This window comes from Acipenser ruthenus, chromosome 18 (genome assembly GCF_902713425.1).
Source record: "Acipenser ruthenus chromosome 18, fAciRut3.2 maternal haplotype, whole genome shotgun sequence".
Taxonomy (NCBI): domain Eukaryota; kingdom Metazoa; phylum Chordata; class Actinopteri; order Acipenseriformes; family Acipenseridae; genus Acipenser; species Acipenser ruthenus.
In genome coordinates this window covers 20530715-20546948 of record NC_081206.1, presented here as the reverse complement: position 1 = coordinate 20546948, position 16234 = coordinate 20530715, and the positions used below count along the sequence as shown (strand labels likewise).

The window sequence follows — 16234 nt, the reverse complement described above, 5'->3', positions numbered from 1 at the left end:
TGATGTCGATATAATATCACTGGACAACGATGAAATATCAATAAAAAAATGAATGAATGAATACCTGTCGACGCCTTGAGACCGAGCGTGAGCAATTACATCACATAGCAACCGTCGCCGACTTCCAGGATCCGGGTTAGATTCGATAAGAATGATGTTTGAAAAACTTATTTTATTTGTTTGTGAGAAAACTTCACAAACGATAACACCGTGTAACAATTTTTTTTTTTTTTTTTTTTCCTGGGTAGTAAGTATTATTTCCTAATTGCTTATGCCTCAAAAGTATAGAAAATGGCTATTATTCCCCACAAACTTTGCTTTTGTGACCAGGACAGTGATATTTTGAAATTTACCTATTTTCCAGAACATTCCAGATAGATTCAGTGCTGAGTAAACTTGGAGTAACTTCTGGAACTTTCTAGAACTTTCCAGTAATATAAATAGTAGTATAAATACAGGGGTCTTAAGCCCACCAGTTCAGTTTAGTTCCAGCTGCCTAAGTGGATACATATCTGCATTTTTCTGAGATGGCATCAAGAGGCTGCAAGCATCCGGCAGACGCATTTTGCTATGTCTGCGGCCAATTTATCAAGACAAGAGCGAAAAAGTACTCTGTGGAAGCATCTGCTAAGATGTGTGAGGCCTACAAGGCATATTTCTGCATGACTTTCGGGGATCAAGACAAACCCTAGGCACCTCATTTCACCTGCGAGCACTGCAAAAAAACTCTGGAAGGTAAGATGGACAATTGTTGCTCGGAATTTTATGTTATAAAATTTGTTAATTTTTAAAATTGTAAAAGTTTTTAATTTTAAAATGTTTTACAATTTTCAATGTTATCGAAAAAATATATCATATATGAAAAATGTTGCGAGAATCTCTTACACATTCATGTCATGGGTGAAATAAATGTATTTTTGTAGGATGGTACAGAGGGGAAAAGAGAGCCATGAAGTTCGCTATCCCAAGAATTTGGCGGGAACCCACTGACCACTCAAGCAACTGCTACTTCTGCATGGTGGACCCTTCCAAGCGGACCCAGTTCTCTGTGGGGAGGAACAACGTCAAGTGGGAGCCACTGGTGGACCCCCGGAAGGTGCTGATGCCACCACTGCACATCAAATTGGGCCTTATGAAACAATTTGTCAGAGCTCTAGATAAGGAGTCGGCAGCCTTCAAGTACCTTCAAGACTTCTTCCCTAAGCTGTCGGAGGCAAAGGTCAAAGCCGGTGTCTTCGTCGGACCACGGATAAAGAAGATCCTGGAGTGCAATGAATTCCCCAAGAAGCTCACTAGTAAGGAGAAAGCGGCTTGGAACAGCTTTGTCGCAGTGGTTCGGGGCTTCCTGGGCAATCACAAGGCCGAAAACTATGTGGAGCTGGTTGAGACTCTGGTGAAGAACTACGGCACAATGGGCTGTAGGATGTCCCTCAAAGTCCATATCCTTGATGCTCATCTTGATAAATTCAAGGAGAACATGGGAGCGTACTCGGAGGAGCAAGGCGAGCGCTTCCACCAGGATATACTGGACTTTGAACGCCGCTACCAAGGACAGTATAACGAGAACATGATGGGAGACTACATTTGGGGGCTGATTCGTGAAAGTGATTTACAGTATAATCGTAAATCTCGAAAAACTACTGACTTCTAAATCGTTTGTATTCATTTTTGTATTACTTTAGTATAAATACATGTTAATTTGAATTCATATGTTGTTTTTTTCTGACTTTATGTGAACGAAAAGACACAAATTCGCCCGTTTTCTCATTGGAAATAGGTAAATTTCAAAATATCACTGTCCTGGTCACAAAAGCAAAGTTTGTGGGGAATAATAGCCATTTTCTATACTTTTGAGGCATAAGCAATTAGGAAATAACACTTACTACCCAGGAACAAAAATTGTGTTACATAGTGATCTTATATGTGATTATATTATATCCTGCAGTGTCGGGGGGGGGATCAAAAATTGCAGCACAACAGGTTTGTGGCTGGAGTATCATGGTCTACTTTTTCTTCCTTGAACGTTGGGCATTGTGTGGAGAGGCTTCTGGCTCTGTCTAGATGTTGCAGATGCCTTTTTAACTGTCGATACTGGTATGCTTGCAGTTGTTTCGTCATGGGTTATTGTCCTCCGATAGCCATCTGACCGATGGACTTGTGGGGTCTGTCCTACTGTACCTGGCTCCATGAAACAGCCTAAATCCAGCTTTATAATCCAACAATCTGTCCACACAAAGCCATTTAGTTTTACGGAACCCCTTGTCTGTGGTGTGTTAATTGCAATTTTGTTTTGGCAGATGGATGGGCTGCTCTTGTTGTCTACACTCATTGGCAATGTACTTCTGACCAGACTTGCATAAATTGCAGAGGCTATTATGTACAAGAAATCTCAATAACTTAACATCCACACATTGGGTGCATCATGCTACAACCAAAAGCACTTGTAGTCCAACAAATAGTTAATAAATTATACATTTTATAAATTGGTATAAATATATGCCTCTCTTACCCATTTAAAATGGTATTTTCACAAAATAAGCCACCATTGATGATCATTTGATCTTTTTACATTACACAATGTAAATCCCACGATGGCCTTCATACCGTGATACGAAGAGTGACTTTAGTATAACCCAATTTTGTAAAATTAACATGCCAGAGTACATTTTGAAAATGTGCTCTTAGGTGTCAAAATTGAAAATACAAACCGCATAGCGGGGGATTACTGCACAACCGATTGTGTTTTGATACAAGTCAATTCTACAGACTAAATATAAAACTGTGGGAGGTATTTTTGTATAATTTTCATATGTGCTTGGACCTTTTGACTAAAGCTCATTGAAACTTGTTTCTGTCTGTACATTTCAGGAAGTCTCAATGTATGACACCCCAGTGCCTCTCTTCCTGTGACATGAGTTCCCCCAGACAGAGACTTAAGGGAAATATTAGAAACAAATGCTATTAAGTTATTTTCTGCACCCATTAATAAATGCAATGTAATATATATATTTTTAAATATAACCCTAACCCTAAATATTTTAGTTCACAGTTCTCTCAAAACTATTTGTAAATTGCAGTTCCTTAAATCAAATGTATTCAGCTCCAAAGTTATTACAAAATATTTACCTTCAAGTGCTCTTACATTGACACATGTCCTCAAAGCATGTGCATGCTGCCACACAAATTAGAAATGGTCGCTTGTAGTATTGACACTATACAGACACCAGAGTGCCTATCTCATTTATTCTAACACAGGAAGCACTTCTCAGACTTTGCTTGCTTTACATAAACCATCTTAACGAATCAGAGACAAGCAAATTACTTTCAGAAATCCATCTCTGCAGTTCTTTATGGAAGCCCCAACCCCATGAAACTGCAAATGCACACTTATTTTATTTTTATTTTTTTAAGTTATAATCTGTATTATTTATTGCGTACATAATAATATAACATTGCTGTGTGGAAAGGCGACAACTTTGAAAATGTAGTCTCTTTAAAAACAATATACTTTGGCCCAGTTCAGTACTTTTTGTTACAGTATAATGGTCCCACTTATTAAAATTATAATTTGGGTTGTTACTGTTTCATGAGGACACAACCACAGCTCAAGTCTGACAATTTAATACTCCGCCATGTTTGCTCACCAAATTGTAAACAAATGAGCTCTTTGCCACAATATTTGAAACAAGCAAGAGAGAGATATCTATATATATAATCTTTTAAACACAATAATAAGTACTTTTTCCCCCAGCACAGATACTTGGGGGGGGGCTCTTACGTTTAGCTACACATTTACGACAAAAATACATAAAAGTCGGTTTCACTAGTTTTGGGTCCCGAAGCAAAAACTAGCACAGGCTACATTTTAAATGGAAATGCAATTTATTTGTATTCGATGCTGGCATTTCAAATAATAACGTTCACAGTTTTGATACTGACGTGAGAAAAACGTAAACTCTTAATTTTATGAGTAGACTTTTTACTATTTTACGGTAAGCCCCCTCCCCTCCTCGCCTCAGTCAATATCGTTAACCCTTCCCTCACCGCTGCACATTAGTACGCGATACAAATACACAAATGTCACAACAAAACCAATTAAAAAATCTAAGCGGCATATCAAGTAACAAAATATTTAAAATTAAAGTAAATAAACAGTAACTATACGACAGAAATGTCATATAGTTCAATTTCTCCCTCCATCTATTTCTATTGGCGGCGGGTGGGGGTTGGGAGGGAAGGGGGAGGAAGAAACTTTCTGATATATATTATTATATATTAACCAAACAACTACTTAGCAGATGTCAAGCGCACAATATAAATGTATTATATCGACACAAATAAAAACTAGCCGTCCAACGGCTTTTATTTACCCTAAAACACTGCACCCGAAACCCCGTGTGTAACGAGCAGAGAAAGGAGGTACACTTCTTTTTGTAAATGTAGCCTATGTACTAGCACTCGCTTAAAAAAAAAAAAAAAGAACGACCAAAACAATAATAAAACTAAAGTTTGATCAATTCAAACATTTAATTGTGCATTAAAAACATACCGAAAGGTTTAGCTTGCCCTTCAATGTGTAAAACGTTTAACAAAAAAAACCGGAGGTCCCGGTACCATCATCCTCATCATCACCATCATCCTCTTCCTCACACACAGTCACCCTCCTCATCATCACTGTGGCAGCAGACTTCAGAAAGAAACACAAGAGAACGGAAACACAAAGTCCAGAAGCCGTTCAAACTGAAGCTGTTAAAAAGCGACACAAAGTATATTCTCCTACCTCCGACCCGGTACATATTCGCAGCCATGTCTGCCCCGGGTCCTGGTGTCTCCAGGTAGGGGTATCTCAACCGCTACCGCCGCTGCTGCTGTTGGAAAATGGTGGATTGATCAATGGAGAGCACACCAGCCAAGGGGATTTAAAGCGACAGTACACACGTTATTTAGTCGGGTATCTCTGTTAATTAATACGGCAAACCCACGTAATTTTAACAACAGAACAGCATTTCCGTCTAATATCAGCGTCTGAGAAGGGTGTATTTGTGTGGGCAAGAAATGATCCAACTGCAGGGGCCCGGCGGTCAATGACGATTGACCCCCACTGGGGGCATTAGCACATAACTGGTTGCAATCTCTTTTCTGAGCTTCTGGTAAGTGTGGTGAATTTATTTAATTAGAAGTACAACGGGAGTGGGGTAGTTTTCAGATTAATTGCCCCCAATACATTTTTGTCAGATTTCAGCTTAATTCCCCATCAGTCTAACCCAGAGACCTTGCATCACAGACCTTTGATTTCTTCCACCATATCACAGACTTAAATAGTTTTAACCCCCATATAAATTGCACGCACTGAAATGTGCCAAACTGTTCCCCTCCTCCCCTCCCATCATATTTAATCTTGATTGCCCTTCACATTATTGTCAGCAGAGACTCTAACACAAATTGGCCCCTAAGTTTCATAACACACAGGCTTCCCACATATGAATTCCTCAATGATTTATAATATGCCTTCTTGTCTTATACAAAGGCAGATCTCAGCTTGATTTCCCCATATTTTCCAGGTGTAAAGGTAGATTCTGCATTACATTGGACTCTAAATATAACTGAATCATGTTGCTATTGAAAGTGGTTTGATAGGATGCCTAGCAGGGAATTCACTAACATGCTTTTGACCACTGTTGGGTTCAGCGAGACCCCTTTAAGTAGTACATATATAACAGTGGCCTTCAGTAGTACATATATAACAGTGGCCCTTCAGTAGTTTACAAGTTCTTAAAGTAGCACTTAAGTAGAAAGTAGTCAACTACTAGGTAGTACCGTGCACTACTTAATTTTATTATAATGTACATTTCAAGTAGTTTACTGATTCCATTTAATCTGAAAGGAGACCCAAAGATATTTATCAACCAGTGTTAGCACTGGTGGTAAAGTCCCTGCAGAGACTTCCCTGTCGCATTGTGAAGCACGTAGACCACCCTATTCTGGGCCAGCTCTTTTAAAGATACACTACCCTCTAGCAAGTGCTGAGCAGCCTTTGAGTCATCCAGGCCAGTCCATGTTCTCAAAGAACATTTACTCAGGTCTCGGCTTTGACTTGGCCTTGAATGTTCTTGAAGGACAGGGTGTTTGAAATGTGTAATGCTGACTAGTATTACAAAATCCATAAACCTTTTGTGATTGCACATTTGAATATGAATGTAATTGTGAGGAGGGTCATTTGCTGTCATTTATCTGTTTAGCTATGAAGTGCTGGGTACAGTTTCTCCACAGCAGACCTTTGAAACCTTAATGCTTGTCTTATTGTTTCTGAAAGTAGAGAAAAAACGTTTCCCATTTAATTTACACATCATTCTACACTCTTGAGTCCAGCACTAGTAGCACTAAAATGTCTTGTGTGTTATTATATACCAAGCATCAAAAGAAATTTATCACTATTATAACACATTTATTAAAAAAAAATAATAATAAGGTATATAAATGATGGACATTGACGAAATGTTTTTGGTTTCTTTTTAATCACTCGATCATTCATCCTTGACCATGACACGCTTGAATGACTATGACTGAAGCATATGCACTTAATCACCTAATTAGTGAGACAGTTGATTGGACACTGGATATGGAGTGATTTCAGCTGTTGAATTGCAAGCTTGTATAAAAGCAATAAAAAAGAAAATCACAGAAAAAAAACAATATGCCACGTCTGTCAAGAGAGCAGCGCCTTCGTGCAATCGCCACGTTGGAGGCTGGACTAGGGCAGCGTACTGTGGCTTGCCGTCTTGGGTGCTCACAGCCTGCAATTTCAGACCTGGTGAGACTGTATAACCAGACACACTGTCAATGACAGGCCACAAACTGGCAGACCAAGAGTCACAACACCTTCCCAAGATCGGCAGATCATTTTGCAGCATCTTCGTGATGTCAATTGTTAATCAGCACAATAAAAAGTCACTGCACCTGCTCTTTTTGTCATTTTTCGATCACATCCAGTGAATTTTATCTAAATATAAGTGATAAGTTTCTTTTGATGCTCAAATATAAGTGATACGTTTCTTTTGATGCTCAAATATGTGATAAGTTTGATGCTCAGTATATATTGACTGAGACTTACAGTTGAAACTCTTGTAATTGTATAACTAAGTTTGTACTTTATTAGAAAATTGACAGTGAAGTTTGTTTACTCCCATTATTAGTTTTGGCCTTAGGAACACATTATACTGTATTTACACACTGTAAGCCAGGCAGATACACCAAAGGAACCCTGGAGACTACTATCAAAAATTCGAATAGTATTCCATTCTGTTCATAGAGTTATTTTAGCAACTAGCACAGCAGTTTACACTCCCTTTAGTTAACTTGGGCGATACAGTATAATTACTGGTAATACAGGCTAGTGGTCTGTGGCATGGTGAAATATGTGTGGGGGGGGGGGAATATTGGGTTGGCAGAGAGGGGGTTAAATTCCTCCCTGCCAGAAATCACGTGGGAATGTGGCTGGAGCCAAACAATTGAATAACTGATGATTAATTGGGTTCGTCATAGATGTTCTAAAAAGGGTGATCACGGGTGTTAATGTGAGAATTAACGTTGGTGAGGGGGAGGGGGAGGTGCGTGAGTTTTTGTGTAGACCTTTTGTTTTGGCCCTTGTGCCTCTTGCTATGTTAAATGTGTTTTGTTTAGTGTTTGCTTCTTTGTTAATGAAACGTGCGCTAGATCAAAAAGCTATTCGATGTTTTTAAAGATTTATTTTTAAAGCTACAGATAACATGCTTTAACATTACTTTGAACTGAGATTTTTTAAAATAACAATGAATCATCTGTGTTTATTTTGATGGCCTCTTTGATGGTGTTGACCTCAGAGAACAGGGTTACTGTCTTATTAATAGTCAAAAGAACTAAACAGACACATATATGACTGTTAAACTGTGTAGTTTATTGTAGAATAGCATTCCAACACTTGAGGTAGTTGTGGCAGTACTGTAATATTTCCAATAAAGTTGTTTAGAGAGTAGTTGCCATTCCAACTTGGCTTGACTTGTATGAATTGTTTACACTGCTTTTTGATTACTTGAGAGCCCTACGGATCCACATTACACAATGCTAGTTTACAAGCAATCACAAACTTGGAACTTTTCCATCATTGTTTCCATTACCGCTTTTATCTTCAATGTAGATTTCATACATCCCTCCACGGATCACCAAGATGACATTTCTCCACAGAAAAATCATCTGTGGCCTGTTTAATGGTGAACTTGTGCAAGAAGTACAAAAATTGGAGTCACAACCTGGACTTCTTCCTTCACACAAAGCTAACAGAAATATTATAGGCCCTGATACCTACTCCTGTAAGTATAAAATAAACATAGTACTCGTGGTGTGATTATGGAGATAGACACTCTAAGACCATTCTCCACTTCCAATCTGGAGGGGGACATCATTTTTTTTGTTTGTTTTTATCTCAGCTAGCACAGAGAATCCAGTCTGACACAAAAGGGTTTTGATTGCACACTAAAGCCCCTTGCACACTGGCACTCCTACCCGGGTCCGGACCTGGGTTGTGGCTACCCGGGTCACAATCCTGTGCAGTGTGAAACCACGTACCTGGCTCGTACCCGGGTTGACCCAGTGACCCACCTCACGATGTGGATCAACATGCTTTGACCCAAGTTGAGCAAGACAAAATGCAATATGGCCATTTGTGAGCCGACACAATAATGGTTTCACTTCCGCAAGGAACATTTCTGTTTATTCTGTTTAGCCTTATTTTTGTTGATTGAGACACAGCGTGAGCCAGATTGCAGCAGGGATGTAGAAACATTTGCTCTTATCAACATTTGGTGAGACGATGGAAGTGTCAGTAACAAGCTGCTTCCGGGGCATTGATACGTGCATTGTACACTTGGGTCTGTCACCCAGGTCAACCCTGCTTTATCAAAAGCAGTGTGAAATCACGTACCCGACCCACATGACACCGGCTCCTAGGTTCTGACCCGGGTAGAGCATGCCAGTGTGAAAGGGACTTTAAACAACACTTTGGCACTACACATGAGGCCACACTTCTCTGTTGATTATCATGGAAGTGAAACAAAAAAAAAATCAAAATTGGCTCACCATCTTTCCTCGTTTTTACAGGTTTGTTTTCTCTGTCAGTTACAGTTTCAGCTTCTGTCTTTAGATTCAGAACACTACCATCTTTTGGCAATAAGTACCAATCCATTTTCCCCCCTTGATGTCAAAAAGAAAACATCAACAGCAGAAAGAGTACTTCACTAATTCAACAGAACCGAACAAGACGGAGAAGCTAAAGTGGTAAAGGTAGGGGTTCCTATAGAAATGTTATGGCATAAGGGTATTTAATAATGTTATGTATACTGCATATATTTAATTTATTAAATTATAACACATCTCTGTATTACTTCAACGTACAATTTGAAAAAGTCCATCTGGTTGAATCAGTGCCAAAATATACCGCGCCCCCCTGATGTTGACGTGGCACTTTGCAAGAATTCAGCAACAAAAAAGTCACATTACAAAACAATAAAAGGAATACTGTAAAAGTACTTCCCCTTTAGCAATACTATTATTAGTTAAGCAATAATACCCCAACATTTGGAATTACCAGAGCTTACACACCAGCAGCATTGGTAATACTTGATTCTTGAGATTATATGTCGATGAAGATATGTAATATGCATTTCGTTTCTGTTTTATTTGTGATGCAGTAGTTCCCTAAATCTGGTACGTAGTGATAAGTTACTTACAATGATGAAGCAGATTTTGGTTAATTAGCTTACAAGTATAATTTAGGCCTTGTCATACCCTAACTTCTGTTTTTTTTTGTAAGCTTTTTTTTGTTTGTTTAACTTGCTGGTATCACATATTGTCACCCAGTGGATGAATGGTTTAATAGCAATGATCTTAAAGGTATAGACCATTTGTCATATTTGGGGGGTGGTCTATCTTAAAAAAAAACAAAAAAACATAAGAAGTACACAATTATGAAAGAAAAGGAGCAGCAACACAATTAAACAAAGAATGTAAAGGTAGTACCACTGTTATTACAGTGATAGAAACGTTACACAACATATTGGGTCTTAGCTGCCATGCCAAGGCTTTGAAAAACAACGTGGGTTCACTGGACGGTAGTCACTACTCACGTCCAGTGCTCTCTTGCATTTGAATCTGTTTGTTTTCACTTAAAACAATGTTATTACCAGAGAGCAGAACCCTCACCTTTCTTAAAATGGTTGTAGCTCACAAAGTAATTCCACAAATTTTACCTATCTTGTACTTTCCATTCACTCTACACTCCAGGTTTCAAATGTGCAGTTTATTGTGCATCTTTCTGCAAATATTTTAATTTTAAAACATGATATCTACACAAAAGTCTTCTGTTTGCTTACCTAGCCACCCAGAAGGTGTGTTAAAGTTTCACTTTCTATGTTATTTCCCCTTCGTGTGTCTTCTGGATCAAAGCATGTTATTGGCTGCAAAGCATGTCAGTAAATAGGCGATGGCTGGTTAGTAACAGGAAAGAAGACAGGGAATGAAAATACATGCTTGATGTAACATGTGTTTCTTTCAATACCTGTATAGCAAATGGAAGCACCTGACAGGAAAATAGTTATGTACATTTTTTTATAAGCTACAACCACTTTCATTTTCTTATCTACAGGCCTCACAAACTAACAGCCCTTAACTGAAATCAGCATTTTTTTAAATTAAAGTGCCAGTGTGTAATTCACAATCACAAATATAAATACAAACTGAAAACCACATTACAACACCAAAAACAAAAAAAGGAGCATTCTAGTCTTCAACACTTTAAACAAACAGGAATGCAAACAAGGCATGTCTTCTGATGGAGTTGAGTGCTCAAAAGACTATATCTGAAGAATGTATTAAACAAACACCTATGCTCTTATATTTTAGTATACAATTTACATTGATTTGGGGACACGGTGGCTGTATTCATAAAAACATCACTGCCTCAGTGAATATATAGATCTGTAATAAACTTGACAGGCATACTAACACTTTATGAATATGGCCTAAAGCTACGAATGGATATAGGGAGTTCCAGAATCTAGCAGGCAGGGTCTTGAGGCTCTGAAACACTGTGGCTGGGTGATGTAAGGATTTTGGCCTCCCAGTGTGTTTATGGGGCGTTTTCATCGCTGTCAAGCAGTTCTGATAACAGAAGAAATCAATTAAGGCACCCAGCCGTCCTCCCCTGTGTCTTAGTAATTGCAACCAGCTTCTGTGCACAGGCACGCTCAATAGAGCTATTGTTATAGACTCCCCTCTACCCACCCTTTCCCAGCTCTCACGCTGCAGGGTTCGGCTCCAGGGGGCTGTGTACTATGGAATTAGGTGGAAAAGAGAAAAATAACCCTCCATTTTAAACCACCGTGTGTATACAAGTGAATAAATAAATAAAAGCCTTGGAAACTAAAGAATAACAAGGAAGCAATTCAAGAATAAATACCCACCTATCCAAACTACACCTGGGTAATAAATTGTACCCAGAACTCCCTGCTCTCACATTTGACGCCATCATCAGTGCTCAGTTATTTATTAAATGTCCAATAGGTGGCAATGGTGTATACTCATGGTTTGTTCTGGGTGTAGTCAAGAGGTTTGGTCTTAAATGGTGGTTTGGTCAAGTTGATCAAATTAAACAGCAACTTGGTATGGTATGCAATGTGATATACATAATCTCTATGTATTCTTTTTCTTGTGTAGATTCACTTTGCTTTTTTTTTTTTAACTCAGCAGTTTAAAACTTCAATGTGGCCTCAAAAAGCTCTCAGAAAATACTCTCAGGTTAACAAGATGTACTTAGAAATTAGACATGTTTTTAAGAGCTGTATTACGACCTTATCATTTTTACAAAGTCACTAGGATCAGATGACTGAAACAGAACATGATATATACATTGCATCTAAATAAGAAGAAAACATTAGTTAAGATAACTCAGATAATTCATACCCATAGCAAGTTGCTAATTAAGGAGTCAAAACAGGAGATCAAAGCTGATACTCACTAACCTGTCAGTATGAAAATATCCACGCCTCCCATATTAAAAGTGTCACGACTAAGGATTAGAAAGCTTACTTCTAATTTTGGATCAGTTGTTTTTGTAATGGGGTTATTTACAATGCTTTAAATGTTCATTTTGTACAAATATTTTCAATAAATTGTATTATGTTCCAGTTTGGGGATGAGCAAATGGGGACTAGAGTGAATAAAAATGAGAACATGGGCACTCTACTTGTATAAAGTATAAGGTATTGTTTTCCCTGTATTTCCATGTATTTTAGTTTTTTTTTGTAGTCGTAGTAGCTCACGTTCCTCATATGGTTGGCTAGGTCTTCTGACCAGGAATTTCCCTGTTATTTTTTCCCGATCCAGCTGTCTGTGTGTGCTTCGTATGGAAATATAACTTATTGTCTAGTTGGTCTCAGCGCCATCTTGTGGGCAGATTAATGAAAAAACAAAACAAAAATAAACGTTTTTAAATAGCATTATTTTAAATATTACTTTTTTTTAATGAACTATTACATAAATATGTACTGCTTTTTAAATAAACATTTTTTATAATGCAGATCATGAAGACACAAAAAAATCTACTACAGTAATGTACTATTAACGTTATATTAAAAATGACTGCGATTAAAGAAGTATTAACTGAAATGAAAAGAATCTACAAAGACCCACTAGGTGGTGCTATTGCCTTTTGTTTGTAATGTACGTTATGGTAAAAGTCAGAATATTGGGAAATCTTAAGATTTATTCGTGTATGTCGACATTTACCAAGCCAAAGGATTAGTGTCCGAAATAAACATGATAACGCTTTACTTCTGACATTTACCGGTAAATCTCAATGATAACCAAGTTCCTTTGACGAATGGCCAAATCTCTCGCTTTTGCGCATTGTAAGGCTTCAGGAGTCCTGCACAGCAAGTGCCACAAGTCTGCCATGCTGCAATAAGTAAATATATCTATTCACTACCTGTCTTTGTGGTATTTTGTGTCAAGTGTGATTTTATGTTGAAAAAACTAAGGTCCTAAATGATTTAATTTGCATTTAACATTGTTTTTCCATCAAACTACTGCGTATTTGGATTACAATATTCTTCAAAACCATTGTGAATTGTTTTATACGTAAATTTACCAGAATGTTGGTTGTTCTACATAAGTGGATCACAATATTGTTCAGTACGATGTTGAACTAGTTTAAATTGCTCAATTGTGCATTACTGTAAACTCATTCATGATTATTTTCTTAATGGAAAATGTGTATGCAGAAATAAATATATTCTTTGACATTAATGATTATTTTGCTACTTGACCACTTATATGCAGGAATAAATACGTTCTTCGATGATATGCTTGCATTTACCAATAAGCTTTGGTAAATCGTAAGATTAACCGGTAAATGTCTTTTCATCATTTCGGACAATACATCACTTGAAAAGCTTAAAAGCGACCGAGGATACAGTATAAGAATATCTAAAAGCTTCTGGTTCAAAGGGCGGCTGTGATCATCTTGTTTTGAAATGGCTGCTGCAGAGGCAGCAAAGGCAAAACATCTCGTCCCTCTAATAAATGTTCCAATACTTCATGGTGATATGACTTGATCTAATTTTAAAAGCAATCGATAATAATGTCATCTTTGTGTCCTCTGCTTGTGTTGTTTACAGTGGCTTATATGACTGGATATAGGTGGCCACACGTGGCGGATTCTTCCTGGAAGCTCCATGTATTGTGATTGGATGCGATTTAAGAGATACCCAATCACAGGACTGAATGGAACTCTCAATATAATGGCTCACATAGAACTTCAGATTCAGGTACCCAGACTAATTGCAACTAAATAAATTACACGTCTTTAAGAAAAATACAATTGGGTCCAAGACTGGCTCACATTGGTATGGAGGGTGAGTCATACAGTCAGTGGAGCAAAGGTTTGCGAAGTTCCCTTTCTTCTCTCGAGATTCCACTGGGAGCTTTGAATTGGCTCTGGCGCTCCACTGGGTTATAGAGCTCCTGGGTGTAAACAAACAGGCAATTGGCTTGGAGATGGGACCGGAGGACACCCACTGACCTTCGGTTCTCCTGAGCTGTTCTGGGGAGTTGCTGAAGTGAGTGAACATAATTGGACATTCTTAATTGGGGATAAAACCCGGATGTACATAAACAGGGCACTTTAAATGTATATAAAAATAAATAAATAAATACAAATAGACAATTGGTCTTGTGTGATTAACACACTCGAATTTAACACCTGTGCCAAAGACCCAGCAAAGGGGACAGCCATGTAAGGCAAAGAAAATGCATTGGCCTTTTATCAGTTTGAAGTGGCAAAGCTGGCGATAAGGGCCTTGACAGCCATAAGGCATGTGGTATGTTTCAGCTGCTAACTCGATTTATAAATAGGCCACTCTAGAAGTGTGACTGCCTGAGCGTGCACGGAATGACACTGATAAACTCTGGGCTAGCCGAACTAAAGCAATGTCCCCTCAAGAGCTTGTCAAGAGCTAAAGAAAATTAATGACACTCTTATGTCAAAGTGTGCAGGTCAGCACCTTTACAAACTATAGATTTTTCAAATTCCTCAGAGCGATGTGCAAATATCTTTCTGCTAATTTGTAGAATAACATACAGTGACATCTGGTGGCTAGATGTTGTAATTGCACCAAGGATCTTTTTCAACTTAAGCAACCTGGTAACAAACTGTGCCTTGTTTGTTCCTGTTTGTTTTCGGCTATGAAACAGTGCTTGAACTGCAGCTTTTCTTGTATCTGGGTCTTATTCCTGACGCTATCCTGCTACAATAGCATATGCGTAGTGTAGGGTAGCGTGACATATGCATTTATCACGGTATAACTATCAGGGGCATCAATTTTTGATGGTTTTGAAAGATGCAAAATACAATTGGGATACCATTATAATCCAGGATGTTATCCAGTAGAAACCTGAGCAGAACTATTAGCAGACCACAGCACTGTCAGCAATGGCAAGGGATTTGGATCCAATTTTACATACAGCGTGCATTATACAGCGTGCATTATTTTTATACCATTTTGATACATGAAACCATGAATGTTACCAGTGTTATGCAATAAATACCCTACAGATACCCATATGTTACCCTTTAGTTTTGCATTCATTGAAGGTGCCAGTGTTACACATGCATTGTCTTGGCTCACCAGGTAGAAGCTTGGCCGTGTGTGGTGTGCAGGCTGAGTCATACAGTCAGGGGAGTGCTGGGATAACAGCGGGAGCGTTGCTTGGGCTCTGGTGCTCATGTAGTTTAAGAAGGCAAACCCTTCAGGGACTGATTCTCCTTATCATGCTACAGCAGACCCTATTGGCCAGGAGCCTGGTGAGCTCAAGCCAACACTTGCAGTGCTGGCCTTTGTATCTCTTGAGACATCTGCTCTCGAGTTCCTGGGGTAAAGGGGAAATTGGATTGGTTGTGGGCAATGGCTGCGGTGAGAGAAAGTAATTGGACATACTAAATTGGGAGGGGGGGATAGGGGGTAAAGTAATTGGGCACTCTATGCATGTATCATGGTAAATAAATAAATACATAAATAAATAGTTGACTATCCCTATGCAGGGTACTTTTGGTGACAGACAGCTGCCATCACTTGTAAACGCTTCCGCAGGCACCAGTATTTGGGAGGGGTGGCGTGAATGCCAAGGGAAGGGAGGAGCTGGCACTGAACAACTGGCAGCAGAGACAGAGAGTCTGTATTTTTCCCCCCACAAAGTGTGCTTTAAGGTTTGGAAAATAAAGCCAGTGTCTCGAGCAACTGTCTGGCAGTGTTCCAGCCCTCAAACACGGTGCACTTGTGTGGCTTTCCTTTTTATTATGGCAGCAGAGATGTTTCTTCATGCAGGATTTAAAAAGGAATGTTTAAGAAAGGGAGCAGGACAAGGGCCTGGCTGGTTTACAGGGACACCAAAAGAGTGGGATTATTTACGTAGCGTTTGTTTTCTAAAACCACATCTGCCTTGTTGGACACTCTGTAATTCTGAAAGAATTTCAAGTTAGATTTTAATTCAACTTTTTTTTTCTTTTATGTTTTGTTACATTCAATAATTCCTGTATGGGATAAAAGATGTTATACAAATGGCCGATCCAAAAAGGGCTCAAATGTTTCATTATTATTTCTTAAATAAAAAAGCATTATTCTCCTGCCCATGTGTCATCCATTTAATT

At 38.6% G+C, this 16234-nt stretch overlaps 1 protein-coding gene and 1 long non-coding RNA gene across 6 annotated transcripts in view; one reads left to right on the top strand and one right to left on the bottom strand.

The window, feature by feature from the left end:
• LOC117423461 (metastasis-associated protein MTA1-like) overlaps window positions 1-4959 on the bottom strand; it is a 43387-nt gene extending 38428 nt beyond the window's left edge. For 4 of the 5 annotated variants that reach the window (XM_058991484.1, XM_058991485.1, XM_058991487.1 and 1 more), the window contains exon 1: window positions 4781-4959. In XM_058991484.1, coding sequence (XP_058847467.1) covers window positions 4781-4808 — 28 coding nt within the window. In that variant the 5' untranslated portion in view covers window positions 4809-4959. Of the gene's footprint in view, window positions 1-4549; window positions 4700-4780 lie in introns of those variants that run through there. The other variant, XM_058991486.1, reaches the window with a different exon arrangement.
• A 116-nt stretch (window positions 4960-5075) lies between these two features.
• Window positions 5076-15514, top strand: LOC131698653 (uncharacterized). Its single transcript, XR_009307691.1, has 4 exons — window positions 5076-5150; window positions 8174-8345; window positions 9176-9315; window positions 13707-15514. It is a non-coding gene; the product is annotated as an uncharacterized LOC131698653 (long non-coding RNA).
• Window positions 15515-16234: the final 720 nt, after the last annotated feature.